Here is a 27081-nt window from a genome sequence, read left to right on the forward strand (position 1 = left end):
GGAAGTTAACAAAGTCAGCAAACCCCACTGGGTTCTGCAGTGAATATTATTTATATTATAATATTGTATATACTGTTGACTGATTTTCTCTAGATACGGAAGACATGTCTATAATTAGATAAAATGTGAATGTTTAAAAATTATAAAAATGATATAACACAAATCAGCATGTGGAAGAGAGAAGAAAGACTGAAGAATAGATGCAGTAATTCCCTCATCTTTTAAAGTAAGGAGTGAACATACATTGTCTAACGTTAGTATTTTGAGAAATAAAATTTATATGTATTATTGAAAAGTCACGTAGGTGATCTCTGTAACTAAAAACAGAAATGGCTCATGGTGGCAGGGCAAGGAAGGGATAACGGAAGACAGCATTACTTTACATTGTATGCTTTTGTGTGAATTATTTCTACTACATATAAATATACATTTTGTCTGCCCTTATAGATGAACAGGGCTTTAGGGGAATGGCTGGGAGGCCTGTAATTCTCGGAGTTTTTACACTTCTTAGCTCAATGATACAATCGAGATTGGGCTGATCACAGTGAACTGGTCTTCTAACCACGGCATTAGGCTAGTCCTACACGCTATTGTTCCTGCGTGGCTCTTGCTGCTCTAGGGTCAAATGGATGCCTAACTGTGCTACCTGCCAGGTGATGAGTTTCAGCTTTATCAGAGGCGGGACAATCACCTCTGAAACAGAGCAAAGGTCATATTTGAATCTTCCAATTATTTCTTGGATTTATTTTTGCAATCTTTTAAACATACTACGAGAATGAAAGGTCTTGAGATATTTTAAGGATTCATCTCGCTGAAGAATATCACTTTAGAAGAAGGCAAATTTACACAGCTTAGTTCTCCCCATTCCTAAAAGAGAACTATGTTCTCTAATCAGTAATATGACCACCTGGATTATAACTTGGTGATAGGTAATAGATTTTTCTTTACGTTTCCTTGGTGGTTTGTAAGTTGCAAATAATTTGAATGTTTCCCATTATTGCTCAGTTCAGAGGAAGTCATTTGCTGTCTTAGTATTTTACGACTTTCATTACTTTTATTCTGCACTTTTCTTTCTGCAGTAAAGCTAACTCTCTCAATGTGTCTCTGTTGACCATAGTACTTTCAGCTAAGACCTGTTCACATTGTATTATTTCTGTCTGCACCTGTTCACCATGCTAAAAACTCACGTTGGTAGTGACAGATACAGCTTAGTGCAGTATGCAGCTTGTATGACTGTCTCATGAAGCAGGAATACTTTTCAAGCAAACCCCTGGGGCAAGTGCTGGGTTCGTTAAGCATTCACATGTCACTTAAATAAGGCTCAGTGGAAACTCCACGTAGGCGGTGGGAAATCTTAGAAGTGCACAAGGCCACCAAATATTACCCTGTTCTTTTAAACACTTTGCATAAGGATTTCAAAGAGATAAGTTGTAAGTGCAAACATTTTCAAATTTTATTTGGACCCAAAGGGATATTATATGTAATATTATATGTAATATTAGGGATATTATATGTAAATACCATTCAATCCATCCATCCATTCATCCACCCACCCCCTTACTGAGTACTGTTATATGCCGGGCATTGTCCTAGATGCTGGGGACACAGTAGTGAATAAGTCCCCACCTCAAGAAACAACATCCTTTCCACATTTTAATGGAGTGTAAGTGTAAGTTCTTCATAAAGGTAATTTCATAAAGATGATTTATGGCTTATTTCTTAGAAGTCTCCATGGCATGTTCAATTGATTGCAAACTATTGCTAACTTCAACACTAGACTAACAGTTCATTGGCAAGTGATAACTTGGCCAATGAATAAATTTTTTGTAATTACTATTGTATTTACTCATGACATTTATAACAAAAGTACACAATTGAATTTTAAATTTGCTATTAATGTTCATGTACAAGTATTTTACATAAAATATTTAGATAAGTATATTTAAATATATTTACCAAATTATTTTATGCCAACTCTAAACTCAGTCATAATTTTCCAGCTTTTTCCCACGTTTATTTTAATTATATTTAGAAAGTACAAGACAGACTTGAGTCAAGTACAAGACAAGACATGAGTCACCTTTGAATCAACTGAACAAAAACAAAAACAAGAAAGGAAGCAATAGGATTCTACACGTAGTAGAATTTGACATACGGTATTTCTAGGCTTCTCTGGGAGTTTGAATGCAGAAACACAGTATATTTTTTTCTCTATGAAAAGACTGCATAAAACATCTCTATTATCAATAGATTTACTTGTGAAAAATGCAGATTCCTGGACCGGATCCCACATCTAATGAATCAAAATTTATGGGAATGGGGCCCAAAATAAATCTTTATTTTAAAAAGCAGGCCAGCGAACGGACCCTCAAAAGTGGGAAGATGAAGCATTGTGCCTGTGTGTGGGATGGCAGGAAGGAAGCTGTTCTGCTGTGGCTACATCCGTGTGGTATATTTTCTCCTGGACAGAAACTTCTCATGACATAAGAAGCTTGTCCATTACAGGGTCAGGGTTTCCACTGAGAAAAATACTTTGTGTGAAACCCAGCCAAACTTAGGACACAGAGAACATGCCACGTGGGGCATATGTTCTGCCAGGAGGCCTACTTCACCGTCCAAAATGCCTGGCAGTTGTCAGAACTTGCAAGGGGAATTTTGTTTACTTTGTGAAATGCGCAGTAGGTTCCAAGGGTCATTTAGGAATACTGTCACACGCATTTGGGTGGATACAGTCTTTAACTTAAATGCATCCACCATAGAGAACATTGTGATCTCAGTGTCTGTTTTATTTCTATGGTCAGTCAATAGAATTCCTTACATTGTGAAAAATCTGTAGAAAAAATGTCTTATGTTATTTAATATCATTTTTATGTTCTCCAAATATCTTTTATCCGAGATCAGCTATATAATAAAGCACTATAAATTATATTATACTGCTCAGAGTGAATAGCATTTCATATAATACACAAATTTTAATGAAATAAAAAAATTGCTTCTCAGGCTTGTTTAACAAAGATCAGAGATTTGCTAATCAACAATAAAAGGAAAAACGCCCTAAGTTTAGGAATAGTTTGAACTGGTATTGACAAATTTTCAAAATTATGCTTTCACTATTCCCATGGAGCACGCTTTACCTTCTGTCCGATCCCTCCCTCAACTCCAAGATAGATGATATGACCATTTAATAGGAGAGTTTTAGATCGTCAGAAAAGTGCAGTGAGAGTCTGAGAAAACAATAAGCAGATAATTCAAAGAGAAGGTGGCAGACACTAGGGCAGAAACATGACAGAAGAAAAGGGGACAGGCACAAGGAGGCAGAAGTGGCAGACACAAATGGTGCCAGAAAACGCAGTGAGAAGCAAAAGTAAAGGCAGCAAAAAGCAAGGTGAGAATGTGGAAGAGGGATAAAACCTGCACGCATAATAGGTACGACATTCAGTCATGTACTGTGCTTCCCCGAAAATAAGACCTAGCCGGACCATCAGCTCTCATGCATCTTTTGTAGCAAAAATTAATATAAGACCCAGTCTAATATTATATTGTGTTATATAAGACCCAGTCTTATATCATATTATATAAGGCCCGGTCTTATATTAAAATAAGACACAGTATTATATTATATTATATTATATTATATTATATTATACCCAGTCTTATATTGTATTAAAATAAGACCGGGTCTTATATTAATTTTTGCTTCAAAAGAGCTGATGGCCAGGCTAGGTCTTATTTTTTTTGGGAAACACAGCAGTTAATAGAAAGGAAATACAAGTATATATGCATCTATGACAAAAGAGGAATTAATTTTAGTAAATACTGTAATCTTTTGTTTTTCATAAGATGCTTCATTAATTCCTGGGTTCTTCAATCAGAGCATAATAAACACATTTGTACACTGATATCCCTTCCCCAACAGGACAACAAATGTAACTGCCCTAATCTCTCTCCTGGTGCCCAGGAAAGCTGCCATAGAATAAACAGGTGTGTGGGCTGGACGAGCTCAGTGACTCCGTTTCACAGAGGCCGTGCTGTTTACTGGTAGCCACAGCAATCACTTCCTAAACCTCGCTGCATGGAGCCTGACACAGCAGTTCCTTCTCATGCTTGTTCTCTGTACTGTGAATGCTTGCATCTCAGAGTCAGCAGCCCTTCTTAGCTACGAAGGCCATCTGTGGCCCTCGGGATGCCCCAGCCAGAGGAAGAGATAGAAGAGAAAGAAGAAAGGGCTAAGAAAGAATCTTTTTATGGGAAGGAAAGGGAGAGAGGAACTGCGGGAGTGGGAAGAAAGGGGGAGAGGAGGACTGAGAAGGAAAGCCATTCTTTGTGTGGTGAGTAGGATAAAGTATAACCAAGTCGAGATACTATATACTGTCCACTCGGAGAACCCATTCAACATGGAGGTCTCACTGCTCATCTTCTAGAACGTTTTCTCCACCACCTCACGTGCGTCACCCACTTCTGCAGCCACATCTGGAGTACTGAATACCTGCAAATGACTATGATCTCCTGTACTCTCCTAAGAACACCTACCCTTAGGCTTCTTTGCTCCACAGCCCAACCTTCACCCGTTACTTAATTTCAATGAGATCTCTACTTTCTCTCTCTACATCAACACTCTCCATGACTTTACAAGATATTTATAGATTATCCCTTCTCCCTCCTCTACCTTCAATCTATCCTTCACTGGAGAGTAAACATGCTCAAGAATTTTTTATCTTGAACAAAATACCACCAAAAGAAAAAACACCAACTCAACACAAAGTCTTTCTGTACTTCGTTATCTCCTGCTTACAACTCTCCCTTTTCTACTTCACAACTACGTTTATGAAAGAGTTGGGCATTTTCTCTCTCTGCTTAGTCACTTCCTATTCACTCCTCATTCCCTCCCAATGAGCTTTCTGCCTCTAGGTTTCCGTTGGAAGAGCTCCTTGTAAAGTCATCAATGACCTTCATTAGCCAATCAGTCCATGCCGTAGCTGAACGGCCTTTAGCCTCATTGAATATGGCTGGTAACTGCCTCCCCACCGAAGCAGCTTCCCCGCGGCCTCCACTCACAGCACGCTGTCCCGGACTGCCTCCGTGGCCAGTTGCTTCTTCTAGGTCTCCTTTTTCAGCTCTTCGCCTTTTGTTCCACCTTTAAAGAGCTATAGAGTTCTGCAGGACCTGATCTGAAGCGAACATCTGCTTCTTTCCTCAGGTAATCTCGTTCACTCTCATGGCTTCAAAGATCACATATACCAATGACTCTGATTTCACATCTCCAGCTCCACATAGTAACACTTTGCTAGATAGTTCCACTTGGATGTCTTAGGCACTTCAAATGTAGTATGTCTAAATGTCCCCCTCATCCACATATTTTATATCAGTAACTGTACCATTATCCACCTGATGTTTCACAACAGAAACCGGAGGGGTCACCTATGAAATCTCCTTCGTCACCCCTCTAACATTCTCTTGCTAATCTAACTTTACTCTAAATATCTCTTGAATATATCCACTTCTTTCCATTGCCACTGCCAACAACCTAATCAAAGCCACCATCACTACTGCTGTAGCCTCCTAAACTGGTCTTATTTTTTTCTACTGTTTCTTTTGTATTCCTGCTAATCTAATTTCCATACTGCAGCAAGAAGGGTCTTTTAAAAGTCCAAATCTGATCACAATACTTCTCTGCTTATAACATGTAATGGCTGTTTATATGAAAAGAAAGTTCTCAAATATTCAGATGGCCCTTTAACATCTGGCCCCTCCTGGGTTTCCAGACTCATTTCATCCCACTCTCTACACTATACTCATTCAGTTCTGTTTGAGTTCCTTCTTGTGGCAGACCTTTCCACATACTGTTTTTCTGTCTGGCAGCCTCCTCCCTAAAAGATAACTCTACCCTTTACCCAGGTTGGCTAATCCATTCATCCTTTAGACACCTGCTTAACTGTCATTCTCTCAGAGAAGCAGGTTTGATGTTCTTTTGCAGAGCTTCCCACAATTGTACTACTGTATAATTATACTGACTGTCTAATATCTGTGCTTCCTGCCTCAACTCCAACTCCTCCCCCACTGCCACACTATAAAATCCATGGGGGCAGCAATCAGATCTGCTTTATTCATGAGTTGCTTGCATCTGTGAGGCCCAGCACACTCCTGGGCACACAGTATGTGTCTAATGAGCACGTACAGAAAGAATGAATGGATGAAAGTTCATTCCAACTTTGGGATTCTGTTTATGTCAACACACTAGAGCAAAGCGACTGATACTTTCCGGTTGTACTGAAATAACAGGAGGGATAAATAGCACTTAGATATGCTTCAATTCAACTGTTGTTTTCTTGGGAGGGGGGCATCCTAACAACTGCCTGACATCTGAACAACATGTAGTTAATTCTACCCACAAAACACCATCCTTAAACATAAGTGAAAAGAGAGCATCAAGGATCCTGAAGGAGAAAGAATTAATGAAAAAGATTTGACCACGTCTTGCTTAAGAGCCACTGCACCATTCTCTCGACTACTCCTTCTGGCGCCTACTCCCTATCACATTCATAAATACTGACTTGTCCTTTGTCTAAGTTTGGTTAGGTTAAAAAAAAAGAAAAAGAAAAAGAAAAAAGCATGTTTAAGGAAAATAAAGAAAAAAAAGTCTAGTAAAGACTTTTCATTAAATAAATGTCCCTTAGGCAGACAGTCCAATTACAGATCCTGGTTGGATTTCAAATTATAGTCAATTTCTTAAAATTCTGAATGAAACATGGGAAAAAAAGATACATAGGAAGATAAAGCCAAGTTTCGGCTGTATACTGAACTATCAATCCACAGCATTTAGAAGCAACTACCTCCTTGTGACAGACGTCACTAACTTCAATACCCAACCTATGTTCTCCTTCAATGTGGCTGGGCATGTCCTTTTCTCCTGATATCAAAGGCTAAATGAAAGAACGAGGGAAAAGTTTTCTTTAAATAAATCTCTAGTTTAACCAGAACTCTGTAGTAGACAAAAACAATATAGAAAATAATAGGGAACTGGAATTCTCCTATGTTACCTTTCTGCCACAGTGGCATGACTCCTGCTAACGATGATGGCAAAAGTGTTCTTGTGTTCCTCCCATAAGGAGAGGGAGGAAGGTAAAGCTGAGCCCTTCAAGCAGTGTATCCACAGGCAGACGGCAGTGGTTTCCACCTGTTCACTGTGCCAGCCCGGTTCTGATTTTGATGATTTCACTGCCAAATACTGATTCCTACTGTATAGCGCTGACTGCTTCTACGGGTTCTTAACCTACCTTCACAGGGATGTCCTCCTCCTGGCTGGTTTTCTCTGAGGTGAAGACATACGAGATTTCTTTGTGAGATGTGGTCTGGCGGCAAATGGCACACTTAATGGAGCTTCTGTGAGACCCCACACTGTACTGCTCGATAATAATTGAAATGCATTCATTACAGAAACAGTGGCCACAGGTCAAGACTGCCCACTAAAAAGGAAAACACACAGAACACACCTCAGGGAGATGCTAGCAGAGATTCCTTCCAAATATACATGCATAAAAGGAGAAGAGAGTCATAATTTCACTTCCTAAATATTTCATAGTATTAATATTCTTAAAGTCATAAAAAAGGTAAGTTGTACTTTAAAATTAACTCTTTTTAAAGTCTAACCAGAGTAAGCTTTCGGTTTTTAGTTCTGCTCACCCCAACAGTGGCACACAGTTGGTCATCGTTATTTTATGGGAAGTTAGTGTTATCATTTCAGTATTTAGGAAAAATGCAAACTACTCCTTCAGCATTCTAATGGCAGATATAATACAGGGACTAAGAGCAACATTAATTTGGAGAAAATATCATACTCGATATACTCCATACAACTTATTAAACAGATTTACATTTTCACATGTTAGAGCATTTATTATACAGAGAATAAGATGGACTAGTATCTCAGATTTATTTTAAAAGTAGTTCTGGGTATATTTAAAAAACTCCCAAATAAACAAATATATTTTTGAAAACCCCATGACTTATTTTAAGAAAAGTACAATAATCCTCTCTGGAGCATCTTATGGGGTCTTCTCCCCTTTTGGCAACGGGGGCACATAGAGGAACATTAGATTTAATCCAGGTGTCAGTTCTAAAAGCTACAGAATCTTATGCTAAGTATTTAACCTTTTCACCTGGCAACAAATAACAACAATAAAAACCGAGTGATGCTGAGTGGCAAGGCTCCGAAGCCCTCAGCTGTGTTTTTCTAGGATCTGGATGTGTATGGACTAGTATGGAAAGGTATGTGATGGGCCTTCCCAAGGTATTGTGTAGGATAAACTAAAAACCCCTTGGAAAAGAACTCACACTAAGAGGAAAGAAAATGCAACATATGAGCTTCCCTTTAGAACAGGGGTGTCCAAACTTTTTTCAACGCTGTTTACCAAGGGCCATATGCGGTAAAATACACAAACAGCCAAGCCACTCACTGGAGGTATGTATTGCCTCACCTGGTTTATTTAAGTAAACTAAATACATTTTTGGAATCTGCTGCGGGCCAATTAACAATGGATTGCGGACCGCAGTTGGCCCTCGGGCCACAGTTTTGACACCCTGCTTTAGAACAATGACTGGGAAGGTGGGGGCGCTATCTGGGTTTACTGGCAGGTGCTGTTCATGCTGCTATCAGGACTGTGCCAGAGTCCTCAGGAGCTGAGGCTGCAGGAAAATGGAAGAACTGTTTCGCTAGCATTTTTGTAGGCACAGAGAGGCCCTATCCTGTACCCTGTGCATGTCCAGTGCCACAGGGCACTTCCTCCACTTGAGAGGATTGGTGCTGCTCGTGAGAGCTCAGAACAGACAAGCTAAAGAGCAAGACAGGTCCACCTGCAATGGAGGAGAAATCAGAGGCCTCTGGCACCACAGCATCAGGACAGACGGGAAGCTGACTGAAAAGGCCTGAACAGAAGAGAAATGGCCACGCCTACAGGACAGCAGCCAGTGTATGAATTATCGCCAACATAGTCTGTAAATGAGGACTGGAGTGGAACTAGGAGGGTAAAGGGGAAGGATCTAGAGCTCCTGAAGATCTGGGATATAAACAGTTAGAAAAGTAGTATTTGGTACTCTTACTGCAATCAATATGTTCTCCTAAGTGTAGGCGAGTCAGATTATATAGTTACATGAAATAATGTACATGAAAGAACTTTAAAATCAGCCATGTTAGGACAAAATTAAATACCATTTCTGAGACAATCCAGCAGCATGAATCTCATCCAAACCAAAAACAACTACTTACATCATGATCCTTTCCAGTTTTATGATAACTTCTATCACATTTTTATTACTGACTTTATCAGAAATCATCAGTATCTGTACATTACTATTCTTCTGCTGTTTCCAATGTAATATCTATCCCTTTAAGATTTATTATTAATAAAGTTTCCTTTAAAATCACACCTTCTCCATAAATTATAGAAACTAAAAGATTATTTCTGATTATTGCTGGTCAGAATGTAGAACTCATATATATTTAACTTTCTACTCTCAGTTCCACTGGGGGGAAAAACAAAACAAACCCGAGAATACTTTTACTCATTTAAATAGTAATACGCTTGTCTTTCAAATTTTGAAAAACAATGAATATTCTGATATCATATCTACTGACTTATCATACAAAGTAGGAATTTATAGTTTCATAAATCACAGTTGGTAGGATAAAAGTAATCTCTTTGAGAAGAACTAATATGGTGCCATCAAGTTTTCGGACATTGTATACCAATATTCATAAAGAAATATATTTAATTGCTATAATGGTCTAAATTCACCTAGGATTGCTGTTATTTGTACTTTAAAGCCTGGTATTAGACATTAATAATGTTAAGTACAAACTGTGTTATTATACCTTTGTAATACTTAAGGAAGTGTAGGTGTCTATATTATATTTCTATGCAATTACCAAATAACCATGTCAAACCAACAAAGTCAAATTACTCAGACCCAATCTTGTGACTGGAAACAATATTCAAAACTACGCATCTTTAATGAAGACAATGGGGTTATCCTAGAAATATGGTTTTACCTATCATTTAAGGAAAAACACTAGTCAAATATAATGTGGCACTGAGCATATCACTAACCTTTGGAGATAATATTTGCCTTGCATACAAAGCTGTTGACAGAGATTGGGGGCGGGGGATTGGGAGAGAGGATGTATATAGAAGCCTTTGAAAACTGTAAAGAGGTTTGTAAATGCATGTGATTGTTATTGTAATTTCACCTGTTTTCCCAGCTGCCGAGCACAGATTGGACAAGGTTCTGGATTAATACCTCCTGACGTTTTGTCTTGAGACTATTCAAAAAAGAAGAATTGAAAAATGTTATTAGTTGCATTTTAAAACCTGATACATGTTTTACAACTCATTTATAGAAGTAATTGCTGGCAACCACAATTTAAATAACCCGATAATTGAGATGACCTAATAATTTATATATTACCGAACACTATCATTCCTGGGATTCCCAAACACATCTTACAGTTTCAAATAAGAAATTAAAAAAATCTACATATGCATTAATAAATGCATATATATATATATAATATATATTATATAATGCAATCTTTGCCTAGAGGTATGTTGTAATACATCCACTATTCAAGCCTTTGAACTGCAGTCTGTTTACACTGTTCTACATTTTACAGTGTACACTTTTATATAATAGTATCTGTGCAACATATTTTCTATAGATTTCACCTTTTTGTGATCTGTGTATCTACTGTAGACATAGGTAGTATTCTGACACATATAATTAACACAAACAAATAAAAGGTTGATTAAAATAATCTGCACCATTAATTATGGGACAGATTAAATGGAGTAAGTCACTCAAGTGGTTTAGTGATAACATGGCATGGGAAAAAACAGTATCTTTTAAAACAATACCTTCTCCAAGTTAGTTAGGTAAAGAAGCTGCCCAAGTTTTTTCTGAAGCTGTGATGTAGCAACAGCTTTATCATTTAGTAGCTTTATCCGATTCTGTTCTACCTAAAAAACAAAACAAGTTCTTTATTCTCTCTCAGAACGATGGTAAAATTATATTAAACATGCATAATTAATACTTCCTCAATAATGTGTCCTCTTTTAAGAAAATTCATTTACATGTGAAAACTCAAATTTGCAAAATGGATACTAGATAATATATTTCAAAAGAGAATATATACATTTTTTGCTTTATAGGAGACAAAATTCAATGTAGAATTCTTTTAAATAGGAAGCTTCCCTATACACTTCATGTCGGATAAAAATCAGCCCAAATTCTACTTGTGCATCATTTTTAAGTAATACATCACGGGATAAAGAAAAATGAAATGATATGCTTCTCTGGCCAGTGACTTTAAGAAATCCAAAGGTTTCTGGCCTCCCTCAGTAGAATACAGTAGACAGAAAAGGAGTATAAAAATGAGTTTGTTTTCACGGGGAAAATTTACTAAGAATTCTATTTTAAAAATTAAGTGAAATAGAGTATAGTATATGAATAGGATATAATGAATATTTCTAAGTTTTTCGAAGTTACAGTCTCCAAGCTTTATAGAAAGAAAAAGATTTAAAAGATTAAACACACATCAGGAATAAAAATAAATTACAAGGAAAATAGTATTTTTCAATATGGAAGAGAAAAGGTTGATGAAGTTACTTTTTAATTCTGAGATACAAAGGGGTTTATTAGTAGTTGTCAATATCATCATTAGCAAAGGCAAACACTGCAAAAGAAGTTTTTGGTTGTTTTTAGCGAAGATTTTTCTAGTTCTGAAAAAGGTGAGGTAATAGGACACATATTTAGATATTGACCAACAATATCTAGGTTTTGGTAAGTAGAAGGTGCTCTGCAATCTGGAGAGAAACAAACAAATGCTCCAAAATAGTGAATTTTAAGCAAGTATTAGATATGAAATTGCTCATCTTTGACTATTTCTTTTTTAAGGAGGGCGCAGCTCACAGTGACCCATGCGGGGATCGAACCAGCAACCTTGGTGTTATTAGCACCACGCTCTAACCAACTGAGCTAACCGGTCACCCCGTCTTTGACTACTTTTGATGAACAAAATAAAAAAATTTCATATGGGTCAAACTGAAAGAGGTGAGATCAGATGCACACTGACTGAAGAGACCACTCCCTGGACTCTCTTTTATGGAGCTTGGATTTTCTGTGATACCTATGCTGTGCTCTTTTCTGTGATTTCCTGGCAAATTACCTCATGTGGTTCAATGATGTAAAGAACGGGAGGACTGGGCTTTGGCTCCTTAGGATGACGGACTCTTAGTCGTTCTGTAGCCATTGCAAGTTCATCAATAGCAGATACACGATTCCTCAGAGCCATCCAATATTCATGAAGCAACTGGAGGAACAGAGAAGACAAAGACAGTGACAAAGCACTAATTAAAACTGATTAAAACAGAGGTGCTCTAGTCAAAGTCTTCAGTGACGTCTTATGACACATACATTTTTTTCATTAAGTGTCTAAGGTACAAGTGATTCTTGGGCCATTTTTAGGATGAGGAAGTACCACTGACAATCTCCATAGGACACTGCAGAGTACTGCCTGTTTATAGATTCTCAGGAACAGAATACCTAAAGATTTCTTGGTAGGACCGAAGATTTTTAATGATTAATGCTAGGCTGGTGAAATTTGATTTATTTTTTAAAGAAATATTTCTTACTACATTTCACATATTCAAAATAATATGTATATCTGAAAACCAGACTCCTAAAACACATAATTGAGTCTCCATCATCCAATTTAAGGAAAAGGCCAGTACCAATTCCTTAGAAAGCCTCTGTGTTCCTTCTCAACTGTATCACCCCTTTCCTCACATAGTCTTCCTTCAACCCCCAACAAAGAGGTACCCACTATTCTGAATTGGACTTACGATTTGATTCTGTCCTTTTCATTGAAATTATACTAATAATCTGGTTATATGTGTTTCTGAAATGTTTGGAAATGGCATCAGTATAAAATTTTTGATATGCTTTCTTCACTACCATACTTTGAGGTAGACCCTGACTGATGTGTGGAGCAGTAGCTCATTCATTTACTTTGCTGTCAACGTTTAGTCTACAGCGTTATGTGAAAAAAATACACAAAGTTCTGGGAGAACTACTTGATAAGCGCTGTTCTGACCCACAGCTTGTAGCCAAACTGAGCCCAGAGGAAGAATCTAGAGCTAAGGAGACACTACACAGTACTGACTTCTTCCACAGCTGGCTATAGCTCACTGTGTTTCTGTGCTTGTACATGTCTAATAGCATTGTGAACAGAAAAACATTATTATGAACCAATGATTTCAAAACTATAAAAGTATGATTCCCCAATTTATCAAACATATGAATTAATAGTCTAGTCAGCGTATCTTCTCTTTCTGGATAGAAATTTTTATCCTGCTTTAAAAGGCAAGAACTTTAGCTTTTAAAAAACATAGTAAATAGAATTATAACTTATAAATAAAACATTTCTTTCATTTCCTCACCCATCTCACCTGCAAAGTAGGAAAATGGACTAACAAATCCAAATACAAAGAATAATTCAAAATTAATGAATTCTGAAATCTCCTCTAAAGGACAGAGTTATGATGAAATTATTAAAATATTAATATGAGGGGTCACTTTTCCAGACTAATATGTTGAGAAATACTTACTATGTTCTCCAGTGTTCAAGGTTGCTGATGGTTGCTGAGAGCAAAAGTATAACAAAATGAAAAATGAAAAAAAAGACCCTCCTCTAATTTCACATAATAGCAGTGTAAGATCAGTCTAAGAACAGAATGACCATTTTCACAACTAAATAAAAAGCTTAATAAAAATGTCACTGTAATAATGATTTTCTTTTAGTAATTGAATAAATAGAAGTTCCTTATTTGTTCAGCATTATTGTATTGACCGTGTTTCCCCCAAAATAAGACCTAGCCGGACCATCAGCTCTCATACATCTTTTGAAGCAAAAATTAATACAAGACCCGGTCTTATTTTACTATACTACTATAAGACAGGGTCTTTATAATATAATATAATGTAATATAATATAATAGCGGGTCTTATATTAATTTTTGCTCCAAAAGATGCATGAGAGCTGATGGTCCGGCTAGGTCTTATTTTTGGGGAAACATGGTATTAGTCATCATTATAATCATTACATTTTACGGAAAGAGAAATTATGACACAGCCAGTTTCTAAGTAGATTTTTTAAAAATGAAGAGAGAAAAAGGAAAGTAGCAATTAAAATGAATGTAGAGGAGAAGTTTTGATATTGGAAGGAAGTTTTAAAATACTGTACCTTATATTCCTTCTTCCAAGCTTCAAAGAGATCCATTGAAGTGCTTCCTTCATCAATGAATTCAACATCAAATCTATGTGATTTTGCAAATGATAGTAGAGCTTTCATAGATCGCTCTGTCTCACTTATTGCCCACAGACCCCGGTTGGTGGTAGGTATTCGATCATCCACCAGTCCTTCTTCATCTTCTATCATCTCCTCAAATATTGCAGTCTGGCCTTTGACTCTGAAGATTATGACAACAAAATAACAGTAACTACTGTGGGCGAGTAAAAAGTGCTGTAAAAGTCGTATTAGCACAGCCAACAGGGAACAAGGTCAGCAATGACAATTTCACCAACTTTCAATGTCATGTCTACATTCAACATCATGCCTGCAAGTCTTTGGAAAAACCACAGCACTTCTGAAAATGCTTGAGGCATCATAATTTGACCAGTGTTTCTTGAGAGTCATCTGGCATAATAAATGGCTATAAATTCCACGCTAAAATCTTACTCTGAGAATTAAGAGTACAAAATACCGACTACCATCACAATAAACAATGCAAAAACAACAACAAAACCCCCAGAAAACCCCAAGATGATCTAAAAGTACACTGTCAAGCTCTTTTTGGGGGGTTGGGGGTGTGGTGGGGGAAGGGCAATCAGGACTTAGTCTTTCCTCAATCTCCATTTTGGTAAAATAGAAATAACTTTGCTAATGCCATAGCTATATGCACTCACTAAGTAGCTTAATTCCTGATACAGGATGAAGACTCAAAATTTGTTTTGGAGAAAGTATGTTAATAAATAATAAGAGCTAACATTTTATAGTACACTTACCATGCATCAAACACTACGCTAAGCAATTCAGTATATTCTTATTAAATATTAAGAAAACTCCATGAGGTAACTGTTACTATCTTCATTTCATGAATGAGGATACTGAGGCTTAGAAGAGTAATTTGCTCAGAAGTGCATGGGGATTTGAGTTCAAACCTGTTGGACTCGAGAGTCCATTACTCTCCTGAACTGTCTCAATTAGACTTTACTTATTACCTGACATGAACATTTGGGGAGTAAATTTCTGTATCACTAAAACTGAGCACGTTAAATGATCAAATGCCAAATTTTCTGAATTAATAAGAAAAAATATAAAGAAAGTGACTGTGAGGAAAATATACTCCTATAATTTAAAACACCAAATCTTATAAATGTTTCATTTTCCTGATGGGAAATGATCAGAGAACTTACGTGTGAGAAAATAGCTTCGATTCATACTCTGTGAACAATTCATCAGCCTTACAAAAGACACAGCTGGAAAAGAAGAAATTATCAGAGACACAAACATAACCAGCAATCAGGTAATTTCTAAGAAAGGGTATTTTATACTTCATTTTTTAAATAAATATGCCATTTTAGAAAAAAAAATTATATGGTTTTAAGTATGTAGCTGTTCAGAGTTTCGTTTTCAAAGTTAGATTAATAATACAGTTCTATTTCTCTCTTCATTCAAATGAAAAAACTTTTATTATATGAACCATTGTTTCTTCTCTCAGAAGAAATGTTGCTTAATGGAAAGATGCCCTTTTTATCATAAGATTTCTCCTATTACATACCAGTTGAGAGGAAGTCTGGTTGGTCGAAGGTGGCAGATTGTCGCAGACTCGATAACCTCACGAGATGGAGGACCCTCCAGGTTTTTTACAGCCTCTCTTACTAGCTTCTGGAATTTATTTAGCTCTTCCATGTGTGTTGTAAGTAAGAACTGAAGACCTCTGCAGTCATGGAACCTGATTCCCATCACCAGCACCACACACAACACAAAGAAACGCATAGGTCAATTTCTTCAAATTCAGAAAATGATCGTTAAAGAAACGATGCAACAGTTCACCTAGTCACATTTGAGTTTACCTTAGGAATGTATTCAATTGGTATCTATTACTAGACAAGGAGTAATAACATTGGATTGTCTACTGTAAAAAATGCGATAGTTCCTGCAGTCAGGAACTGAAAAAACAGTGCTCAAAATCTCTGTCCCTGTCTCAGATGTCTTTGAAGGATCAGGACTGTCACATTCTTTCTTTTTAATGCTGACTGACTACAGATGTCAATCCTCAAATTCTACTTCTATGTGGCGAGATGACTGACTGCAGGATGAAAAAATAAAGACAGAAAATTGGGAAGAAAATGAGCCAAGAGTTATATTTCTTGTTACCTATACATATATTTTATTAAGCATTTATTATGTACCAGACACTTTGCCAAACACTTTTCTGGTAAAATCTCAATAGATACTACTGTGTCCATGTTATGAATAAAGCTTAACATATTAACTTAAGTTACTAAGTTATTATGTGGAAGAGTTAGGAGTTAAATCCAAACACAACACTCTTAACTATTCTGATAAATTGTGAATGAAATAGGCTAAGAAAAAAAAATGTATGGATGTGCATATAAGGGTTTATGAAAGGAAAAATAAAGTATAGAATAAGAAGAAAATGGAAAATATAAACATGATTTGTTTGCTTTTTAAGTTACATGTATATCCTTCCCCTTTCTAAAATATCATATGCCCTTCTCTTCAAATTGTTCAAAAGAGCCAACTTTCTTTCCTGAAGGTTTCCCCAACGTTTCATAACACGAATCTATGGTGCTTTCTGTCCATGGAGTGTATGTATGTATGTATATGTGTATATACACACACACATATATATTTATACACACACACACACACACACACACACACACAACGCTAACTTACCTGTAGGTAACTTACGTATTTTAAAATGTGTTTTATTACTTTCTATTTATGTCTGATATTGTTTAAAAGAATGTTTGTATAATGAATGGTACATTTTACATTTCCTATTGGTCCGTTTACAGCCTTGGGGTCTCAAAACATTTAATAGGGAATATGTTCTAATATGGGGATTCGCAGCTTTTAAGTAGTTTCTGTGTGGTTTAAGAAAAACAAGTTCAAGGTATTTAAAATATTTTTGTATCAGCTGATTCCAAGATGCTGGCAGAACACATTAGGATATAGTAGTTTTTAAACTGGATGAAAAGAACCATGACTTAAATACAACTTATTCTGGAACAGCGATTCTTGAGCTTATCAGGGAAAAAGGAAGTGCAATCACGAGTGCAAAATACTACATATTTCAGAAACAAGAAGCCCATCAGGTTCTACATGGTGAAAAAGATGGTAACTGTAATAAAGTACATCCAAGTCAATAATGACAGATGGAAAATGTAACATATCTGTTTAGGATTTTAGTAGACATTTGGAAAAGCTTTTGGAAGAGTAAATGAAAACATTTAAAAACATTTCAAAGATATCTTTATGATGAATTTTTCACTGAAAACTAACATTAATCCCAATGCTGATCATATACTGGGATGCAATCTGAGAAGAAATAAAAGATTCTGTCTCCCTACCTAGAATCAACAGTTCTGCCACGACACCTAAATTCCCACAATAAATAACATTCCTTTGGGTTATGCAATGAGGGTACTTTTGAATAAAAGCAAATTTGTTCTTTGCGAAAAATCAGTCACCATTTATATTGGATTATTGGAGCAATAATCTAATTTACCTACGAAGACCCTGAAGAATGGTGAGTATTGATGAGAAGAAAGATGGGGAATAGAGAGCTGGTTAACTACAATATAAAACTTGGGCCATCGTGGTACTATGATGCTTAGAACTCAGAGAATGAATTATATAAGGAGTATAAAATGCCTTACCCCAAGGACAAAATTCTACAAAACACTCTATTTTAAAACTTTGCTTAAAGTTGTTGGCTTTAAGCCACTTTGACCAACAGAGATATAAAGAAAATACCTTAAACAGTTTTAAAAAAAATTTTTTTAAGGCACTAAAGAGAGACTATTTTAAAATAGCTAATATATAGATTAAAAAGCTTCTCATTTAGACTTATACCTCATATTTTGATTCGAAATGTACTCTTAACAATATATAAAATCCAGATGTTCATAACCACAGCATGTTCTAATATTTAATTGCACCTCTTAATACCAAACAATCTGAATATCTGAGGTGACTACTCAAGTTATTCTACTTTGTACTATTTTCTTACTTTTCTGACATAGAAAGTTTGCAAGTTTGTTGCTTGTAGTTGCTGGTTATTTCATTTCGCACTCGTTGAACAAGCTCCTCGTCAATAGCAAATTCTATTGCTCTGTGGATCACATTTAGCCACCAAGGAGAATTAGAATAAATCTGTAATAAAGACAATAGCTGATCAATTCATTTTTTTAGCACTCAGTATGTTTCTAGCACTTGGAAGGGTGCTGTGAAAAATTCAAAGGAAGCAAGAAATGCTACTCAAGGGAATTATAATAGAGGGGAGACAAGTATATACTGGGTAAGGTGAGTACAACTCTTGCATATATAATTAAAGGACACCTGTTTCCTGACTTCACTAGATGAATGAAAATTTATTGTATACACTTGTATAACAAAGTTGTGCTAAACAAATACTTGACCAAAACGAAAATTTGGTCCTCACTCCATATATTTGAAAAGGTAACAGGTTTCTTCTCAGCGTAAAGACATTATGCTAATACTCAACTAATTGAGCTGGATTCTACTCAATGAATAATCTATGATAACCAACAGAATTACATGCCTGTATATTAATTAATGAATCAGGAAGAATAAAATGCGGAGCAACTGGTTAAAATAAAAAGCATGAGTGTGCATTTTGTGTAGTTCCTCTTTCAGATTTTGCTACTGATTTCATGAGAGAAATTTTAGAAATGACAAAACGCACGCTTTCCGTAAGCAAAATACTTGTGGTTTTAATGTTCCGACATCTTAAAAGAAAAGATTTTTGGTAACACACACATCTAAGATCAAAAGGAAGTTATGGAAGTCTTTACCTTCTTCAAAGACAACTTGTTATATACCCAAGGTAACAGGAACCCACAATAGCTTAAAAGAAATGGAAGAGAATAACCTCAAGATAGGTGAGTTAGCTATACATCTGCTCATTCACTCAATAAACACTGCTAACAGCAAATAAACTTTTGTTGTTGGACAGGCACCGTACTAGGGGCTTAGCATTCCAAGAGGAATAAGAAAGTTCAAGTTTCTCCCCACACCACCACAAAAGCCAAAATGCTATGTGGAGACAAAGAGAAGTAAGAAAAGTCATTCTGGGGACACACCTTTCTTTGGAGCTCACGTATGGTCTGCTGCACAGGAAGCAGAGCTTGGTGGGCTTCGGCAACTTCTGTGTTACACTTACTCATATAATGCTCTCGCAGCTGTTTGGCCTGTGTGAAAACGGGAAGCCATGTAAACCTTCACTCCAGGTCTAGAAAATAACTAATATGATGTTTTAAGAATGACATGGTTATTTTATATATTTAAAGCTACTTAACTCAACTTAAGCATAAAACTCTATAAGTATATTGTAGAGAATATAATAAAAGTCATGCCACAAATTCCTAAGGTACATATTGAAGAGAACATATTTAACCTATCTACCTGTAAGTCATAAAATTTAAGAAATCCCAAGGGTTTGTTCCCCAAATTTCTAACTTTTTAATTTAGAAAGAAAGAAAGAGAGAGAGGGAGGGAGGGAGGGAGGGAGGGAGGGAGGGAGGGAGGGAGGAAGAAAGAAAGGAGAAGAACAGTAACATTTCAAATTATGAGGCAAAGCAAGGATACCTTTTAGAATTTATCCGATTTAGTCATTACAATTTCTTGGAATTACTCTACTCCAGCTTAGAAATAATATTATACTTGAGGATATACAGTAACACAGGTGTTATGGACTGAATTATGTTCCCTCCAAATACATATGGTGGACCCCTAACCCCTACTGTGATTATATATGGAGACAGGGCCTTTAAAGAGGTGATGAAATGAGTAAATGTAGTTAAATGAGATCATAAGGGTGAAGCCCTAAGCCAATGTGACCGGTCTCCTTAAAAGAAAAAAGAGAGGCAACAGAGATGCAAGCATCCAGAGCAAAGGCTATGTGAAGACACGGAGAGAAGGCAGCCATGTACAAGCCAAGGAGAGGCCTCAGGAGAAACCAACCCTGCTGATACCTGGATCTTAGACCGCCGGACTCCAAAACTGTGAGAAATAAATGCCTGTTGCTAAAGCCTTTTAGTTTGTGGTACTTTGTTATGGCAGCCCTAGCAGATTAACACAACAAGGATTTCAAAATTCTTCCCCTTTCAACTTTCCAAGATAAGAAGGGTCACAAAATTTGCAAGCAACAGAAATACTGAAAAATTTTATTCTTATAAACCAGATGAAATTACCAATACTAGACCACGTTTAACTTATAAAAATGGCAATTTCATGAGGTTTGACTAAACAGATACATCTGTTAGGTTAAGAAATTGCTTCCCTGGGCTTCGGTCACTTCATTTACAAAAAGTGGGGGCTGAAGCATAATATATGATTTCTTGGATCAATTACATGGTCATTAAATCTATCAACTAATAGACTGTACAGTCTTCCAGAGTTTCCTATCACTAAAGTCTGAAACTAAGAGTGAATGGTTATATGCAAAGATTAGATGCTTGCACTGGAAACAAAATTTCACTGGAAAATTTCCAGCACTCAGACTGCCATCTCACATCAAGAAAGTACTGTACATACTTACACAATCTCATTTTTTACCTTTCTCGTTTAAGTAAAGGCTCTACTTAGGGGTTCAATACATTTCAAACATATACACCACTCTTCAGATTTAAGCTTTGCCATCTCTGTTTGATCTTTAAAAAGGTAAAAACCCGTAGGTGAATTAGCATAATAAGCTTATCAACAATTTATAGCGAAATAATTTATAATATCACTTTCCAACAAGAGGCAATCCTCACTGCCGAGGGAACTTCTTTGAGAGGACATAAAAAATATCACTGAAAATCTGAGTTTGCTTACAGCCATAATCAATACACAGAAAGGAGGAGAAAGTGCAAAACTTTTTATTTTTACTAAACTATATCTTTTGCAGATATGTCATGTCATCAACAAGGTCTCCTTTGGTTATTTGCTGTTTAGTTACATCCTGTGCTGTTGAATACCACCAAGCATATCTACAACAAGCCATTACCATATAGCTATGAGCAGGTCAGCAGAGAAGCAACATAAATAGGAGTACTGCCATTCCCTGCCACCCAAAATCACTGCAGCAAAGTTTGGAATGTCATAGAAGCAGGAAAACATGATTACCTTTATTTAAATGTTGTATACCTTATAAACTATGAATTAGATTGAGCATGAAGTCTGAGAAAAGTATTCTTTGACAGAATGAAAAAAGAGCAATTACCTCTTCCTTAAGCCTGCCATCTCGCAAGGTAGGAGGTATCCCTGGGTGTTTGGCTGCCAACAGTTCCATCAAGTTATGGGTAGCATGAAGTCTCTACAAACACACAAAAGGCAGTAACTATGAGAGCCAATGCAGGAGACTCTAAAGAGAGAACTCACTATCAATAACAGCATAGAGAGCGCTGGCACCACACTTCAGAGCAGAGCACTCCACTTTTCCTCTAAAATTTGAGTACCAACTTTCTCAGAGAAAACCAAAATCAGTTTTATAGTAAAGGCCTTAATTCATAATGGCCTATGTTTTCTTCAATTAAAAATATAGGCTTATGAAGGGTATACATTTAGCAGGATATGTAATATAGGTATATTTCTTGTAGTATACATGCATTTGTCTACATGTAGAACAATGAATATGCCAGTAAGTCTAGTAAGGTAAAAAGATAGACTGCATAGACTTGATTCCTCGTCTCTTGGGAAATGAGTCTGGAAGAGCCCAGCAATTATTTATGATAAAACAGGGCTCTGACCTGGATCTGGTGAACTTCGAGCTGAAAAGGGGAGGGGCTGGAGGTGAAGATGGTGTACGAAGGAGAAAACCCTATCTTGTACCTCTGTATACAATATAAGTCAGGTTTCTTACTACAATATTGTGTCTGCAACTGGTTAGAGACTCCCCCTGGAGTCAAGCACTATGAGAAGAATACTGTGAAAGTAACTTCTATCTGTTAACTTGGGAAGATGGATTAGGGCTACAGGATAATCAGGAAAGAGTCCTTCAAGTAAGATCTAATTTGGTGGCAGTGATTTGAAACTACAAAGGTTTACTGTTTGGCTACAGTTTAAGGGCCATGGTACAGATTTTAGAGAAAATCTCTGATGAGTTACTCAACTGTCTGAGGTCTTTTCAACATGGCTTCCTAGATAATACAATCAGCACTACTTTCAGATTTAGTAGGAACAACTAATGTGTAAATAACACTGAGAAACAAAGCAGTAGAAACTCGCTGCTCTTATCTATGTGAGCTCATGGCAGAGGATCTTTGTGCTTTCCGCACAACGTGGGCGAAGAGACTGGGGGGAATACTTGTCTCTCTCCACCACCTTACACATTTTATCCCCAGGGAACAGCGTGGCTAATCTGACTGTACAGAAGAAGACGTTCAGAGGGCCAAGCTTTCCCAGTACATGGGTTTGAAAACCAGGCTGACTGCTTACTCTCGAATTCAGGCATAGTGGACTTAACAGTCTTCTTGCCCACTCTTTTATTTTTGTGTCTATTATTCAGGAGCATGTTATTTTTCATTTCCTCCTTCTCCGAGGAGGCAAACACACTGGCTTCAGGTCCAAGGCCTGCCTTCTACAATCCTTATCGAAGCAGAATAAAAGTAGACTTGTATTTAATTTTCTCTCCTCTCCCTTAAACACACTTCCCCCAAGCAAACTGAATGGTAAAGAAGCCTCACCAAGGACTCAAGCCTAAACTTACTAAGATTAATAAAAGTGGTCCTTATTTATCATTTAGCTAGAGAGCCTTGTCTATGTAATCCACTGGACAGAACCAAGAATGGCAAGAAATTTAATAATTAAACAGTGTAATTCAAATATCCAAACTTCCCTAAAAGGCCTCCAAAAATTAAATTAGAAGATCATTGGATAGGTTTTATTATTACTTAGTTGCACTGCTGAGTTTAACATGTTTTCTTTTCTTTTTGGTGAAAACCATGTGAATAAATACATTGATGTTCATATGCAAAAGGGATAAAATTGTTCTCATTCTTTGAAGAAAAAATACTTCAAGCTGTTTTTCTAATGTAGGTTAGATTTATCTAGTGAGTCTTGTGCCAAAACTGGCCTGAGCATATGGAACAGTAGTGATTCTCAAATTTTCGTGTATAGTCGGCCCTCCGTATCTACAGCTTTCACATCTGCACATTTAACCAACCATGAATCAAAAATATTGGGAAAAAAATATCCCAGACAATTCCAGAAAGCAAAACTTGAAGTTGCCACACACTGAGCACTATGCTGAATCCACACAAAGTGATGTGTAGGCATATCCTGCTGTAGCCTATATGCAAATATAGGTTATACGCAAAATTATGCCACTTTATATATGGACTTGAGCATCTGCAGATGTTTGTATCCTGGGAAGAGACGGGGTTCCTGGAATCAATCCCCCCAGGACACTGAGGGAAGACTTTATATGCAGATCACCCAGGGTGCTTATTATTAGGTTGGTGCAAAAGTAATTGAGGTTTTTGCAATTATTTTCAACTTTTTAAACCGCAATTACTTTTACACCAACTTAATAATAGGACAGAATGCCAAGTTTCATTCCCAGAGATTAAGACTCCATCCATTTGTTACCCTTTATATTCTTAAATATTCAGAAATAGTTTTTAAAAAAACAAATGAAATATAGATCTTAAACTGTTTAGTTTTTACTTACTTGGAGTGAATCGGTTTTGAGTTTTCCTTTGTGTTCCTCAGATGAACGCAGCACTTCTCTATACAGTTCTGCTGCCAATGCATATTCACCTAAAGAATTAAAATGTACTTAAAGCATAAGAAAGTTACATATTTAGCTCCCAATGTGATCTAGTTATCTATGTTTACAAATGTCTGTAAAAATACAACTTAACAATTATAATTCACTATTATTTTGAGAAAAGGAATTTGACTTGGTATTAATGATTGCCCTAGTGAAAAAGTTGATAGCTCCTTTTTTGTTAATTCTATAGAATGGAATACCAATCAAATATATTTATAATGTTTTAAAATTATGCTGAAAAACAAATTCTGAATTAACTAATTTAGACAAATGGTTTTTCTCTTATTGAAGTAAGAGTGCGTCAATTAGTAGTCATCACGATGCTTGAAATTAAGGACAAATTTGGGGTAATTACAGGTATTTATACACAAGTATTCTTAACATTATGACCAACCTATACATAATTCGTAGAAAAACAATATACTCTTCTTGATAGGTACTGTTCTTCTTGGTGGCCAAAATGGATTGTAATTAAAAACTACATTCAACTTAGGGACTCTTCTTTCCATTTCTGGTCACAACAATCACAATTAATCTGAGATTTATGCTGGTTGGTTTTTGTTATTCTTACTTAGCAGTTCATTCAAATAAATTAATTCAAAAAGTACCAATTAAAAGTGCAGGTTGACAAACTATGGCCCATGGGTCATATCTGACCGTCTGCATTTTCGTAGGGTCCATGAGCTAAGGATGGCTTTTACATATTTTTTAATATTTTTAAATAGTTGAAAAAAATTCAAAAACATAATATTTTGAATTTTGTGAAAATTTTATGAAATTAAATTCAGGGTCCATGAATCAAGTTTTATTGGAACTCAGCCATACTGATTTGTCTGTGGCTGTTTTTGCACTGTAACAGCTGAGTTGAGTAGTTGCAACAGATCTTTCGGGTTGCAAAGCATACAATATTTATTATCTGGTTCTTTAAGAAAATGTTTAATGACACCTCAAGGAAAGGAGAAATGTGACTTTGTTTTTTTTTTGTTTTTTTGAGGGAAAAAAAAAGGTATAGAGATGTTCTAGTTTCATTCCAGTTTCAATTTATTAGAAAAAAAGCTTTTATTTCCTGATCATCACATACACTTGCTTTTTTTTTAAAAAAAACTTCAATCTAGTTTTATTAATATCGTGGATTTAGGACTTTAATCAGAGCCATAATGAGTTTCCTTTCCATATATATATATGCAAGTCACCCATGGTGCTTATTAATAGGACATAATCCCAAGCTTTCTCTCCATATAAAGCTGATTATATATAATCAGCTTTAACAAAAAAGAGAAAACCACTAAAAATTATATATAAATATATATATATTTTATATAATATATAAAGGTATTTTTACTGTAAAACATACATAACATAAAATTTACCATTTCAGCCATTCCACCTATTTTTAAGTATCTAGTTCAGTGACATTAAATACATTTATACTGCTGTGCAAAACACTTGCTTTATACCATTGCTTTATAACTAGTACTACCAGTTACCTAACAGAAAGCTTTCTAAAGCACACATTTTCGTAGTATTTTAGAGCCAGCCAATTTCTATTCACTTTGATAAAAAAAGACTATTTCCTCAATAATAAAGTCACATTATAATGTAGGAGTAACACTCAATTACCCTCACACCATGAGCTCCCTTTTATTAATTTTAAAGATTCTTGTGAAGCTTTTCAAAAGACATATGGATTGTATTAATATTTACATTACCACTTATAGAGAATAATTCATTTAATAATTCTCTCTTTATAATTACTATACCTTTTAAAGGCGGTATAATGACTAAACTTTAAGCAGTTGAATTTGATATTTAAGTGTCTATTCACCGTAATATTTTTTTTATGCTTATTAAAACAAGACATGCTTTCTGGAGAAGACACAAAACTGCATATTAGGTAAGTTACACAAGTTTGAAACAAATGTGGAAATACTCATTTTTTGCCACTTGATGGCACTAACATACCTAAGTAAACAAATTGTACTGGATTTGATATTGCCAACCTATTTTCTCCAAAAAATACGTACAGAAAATGCTTTGTACAAAATTGGAATAATACCATCTTTTTAATACCATAATCAGTTAGGACTTAGAATATGCATTATATTTATGTACATTTGCATATAAGTAAATCCTTGTAGAGTTTGAAATTAATTTTAGATCCCTTTTAGAAGTTAGATCTACATTGTTTGATCTTTGCATTGGAAGAAATTAAATTATTTAAGTGAAATATGTAATGTTATTTTTCAAAACGCATGTATATTGTTTAACATACCACTGTGATGTTAAGCAATGGAAACTAAAAGCAACAAATCCATCACAATTAAGTTGATTACAATTAAATAAAGAATGGACTTTCTAATAGGACTTTCTCTTAACAATTAGCAATAGTTTCCATCCACAGAAAGACCAAGAAATACAGCGGGAATGCAGTGGAAACATCTGAAAAGAGCAGGGATACACCTCCTGTCATGCCATAGCACGGTATTTCGCCACATAGGAGCCAACTACATGATGACCCTGCTGGAGTGCTACAGGGTTTGGAAACAATCACATGAAACACCTTTTTTTCCCAATCCCCTTATCATGTATAATTTCACAGCAAGGAAAAGGAGACAATAAATCTGAAAAGGAGATGAGAAATTAGGCCAAGTGAAGAAATTAAGTGTCTAAGCTTCTGAGTCCTAACAACAAAGAACAAAATCAGAAATGCAGTTTTAGAATCAAGAGGGGAAATCTGAATTTTATTTTTATTATTGTGACAATCTACAACTAACATATCACTTCATTTTAGAAATATGATAGTGAGTTTCAACCTACATAAACACCATAATACTGACACTTACAAATGTGTATTTGATAAAGAAGCAGACATAGTATAATGAAAACATTAAATATTTGATTTGAAATGTAAATATCCAGAGCAAATTCTCTGTTATTTATT

The 27081-nt window shown here is 35.9% G+C and overlaps 1 protein-coding gene across 2 annotated transcripts in view; it reads right to left on the minus strand.

Moving 5' to 3' along the window:
* Positions 1 to 27081, minus strand: part of SHPRH (SNF2 histone linker PHD RING helicase) — a 74486-nt gene that overhangs the window by 13992 nt on the left and 33413 nt on the right. For both annotated transcript variants that reach the window (XM_019744488.2, XM_019744489.2), the window contains exons 15-25: positions 24039 to 24127; positions 21591 to 21683; positions 19468 to 19575; positions 18375 to 18517; positions 15891 to 16064; positions 15526 to 15588; positions 14294 to 14519; positions 12218 to 12361; positions 10908 to 11009; positions 10244 to 10315; positions 7275 to 7463 (exon numbers count right to left, since the gene is read on the minus strand). In XM_019744488.2, the coding sequence (XP_019600047.2) occupies positions 7275 to 7463; positions 10244 to 10315; positions 10908 to 11009; positions 12218 to 12361; positions 14294 to 14519; positions 15526 to 15588; positions 15891 to 16064; positions 18375 to 18517; positions 19468 to 19575; positions 21591 to 21683; positions 24039 to 24127 (1403 nt within the window). The remainder of the gene's footprint in view (positions 1 to 7274; positions 7464 to 10243; positions 10316 to 10907; positions 11010 to 12217; positions 12362 to 14293; positions 14520 to 15525; positions 15589 to 15890; positions 16065 to 18374; positions 18518 to 19467; positions 19576 to 21590; positions 21684 to 24038; positions 24128 to 27081) is intronic.

The sequence above is a fragment of the Rhinolophus sinicus genome, linkage group LG05 (genome assembly GCF_036562045.2).
Source record: "Rhinolophus sinicus isolate RSC01 linkage group LG05, ASM3656204v1, whole genome shotgun sequence".
Lineage (NCBI taxonomy): Eukaryota > Metazoa > Chordata > Mammalia > Chiroptera > Rhinolophidae > Rhinolophus > Rhinolophus sinicus.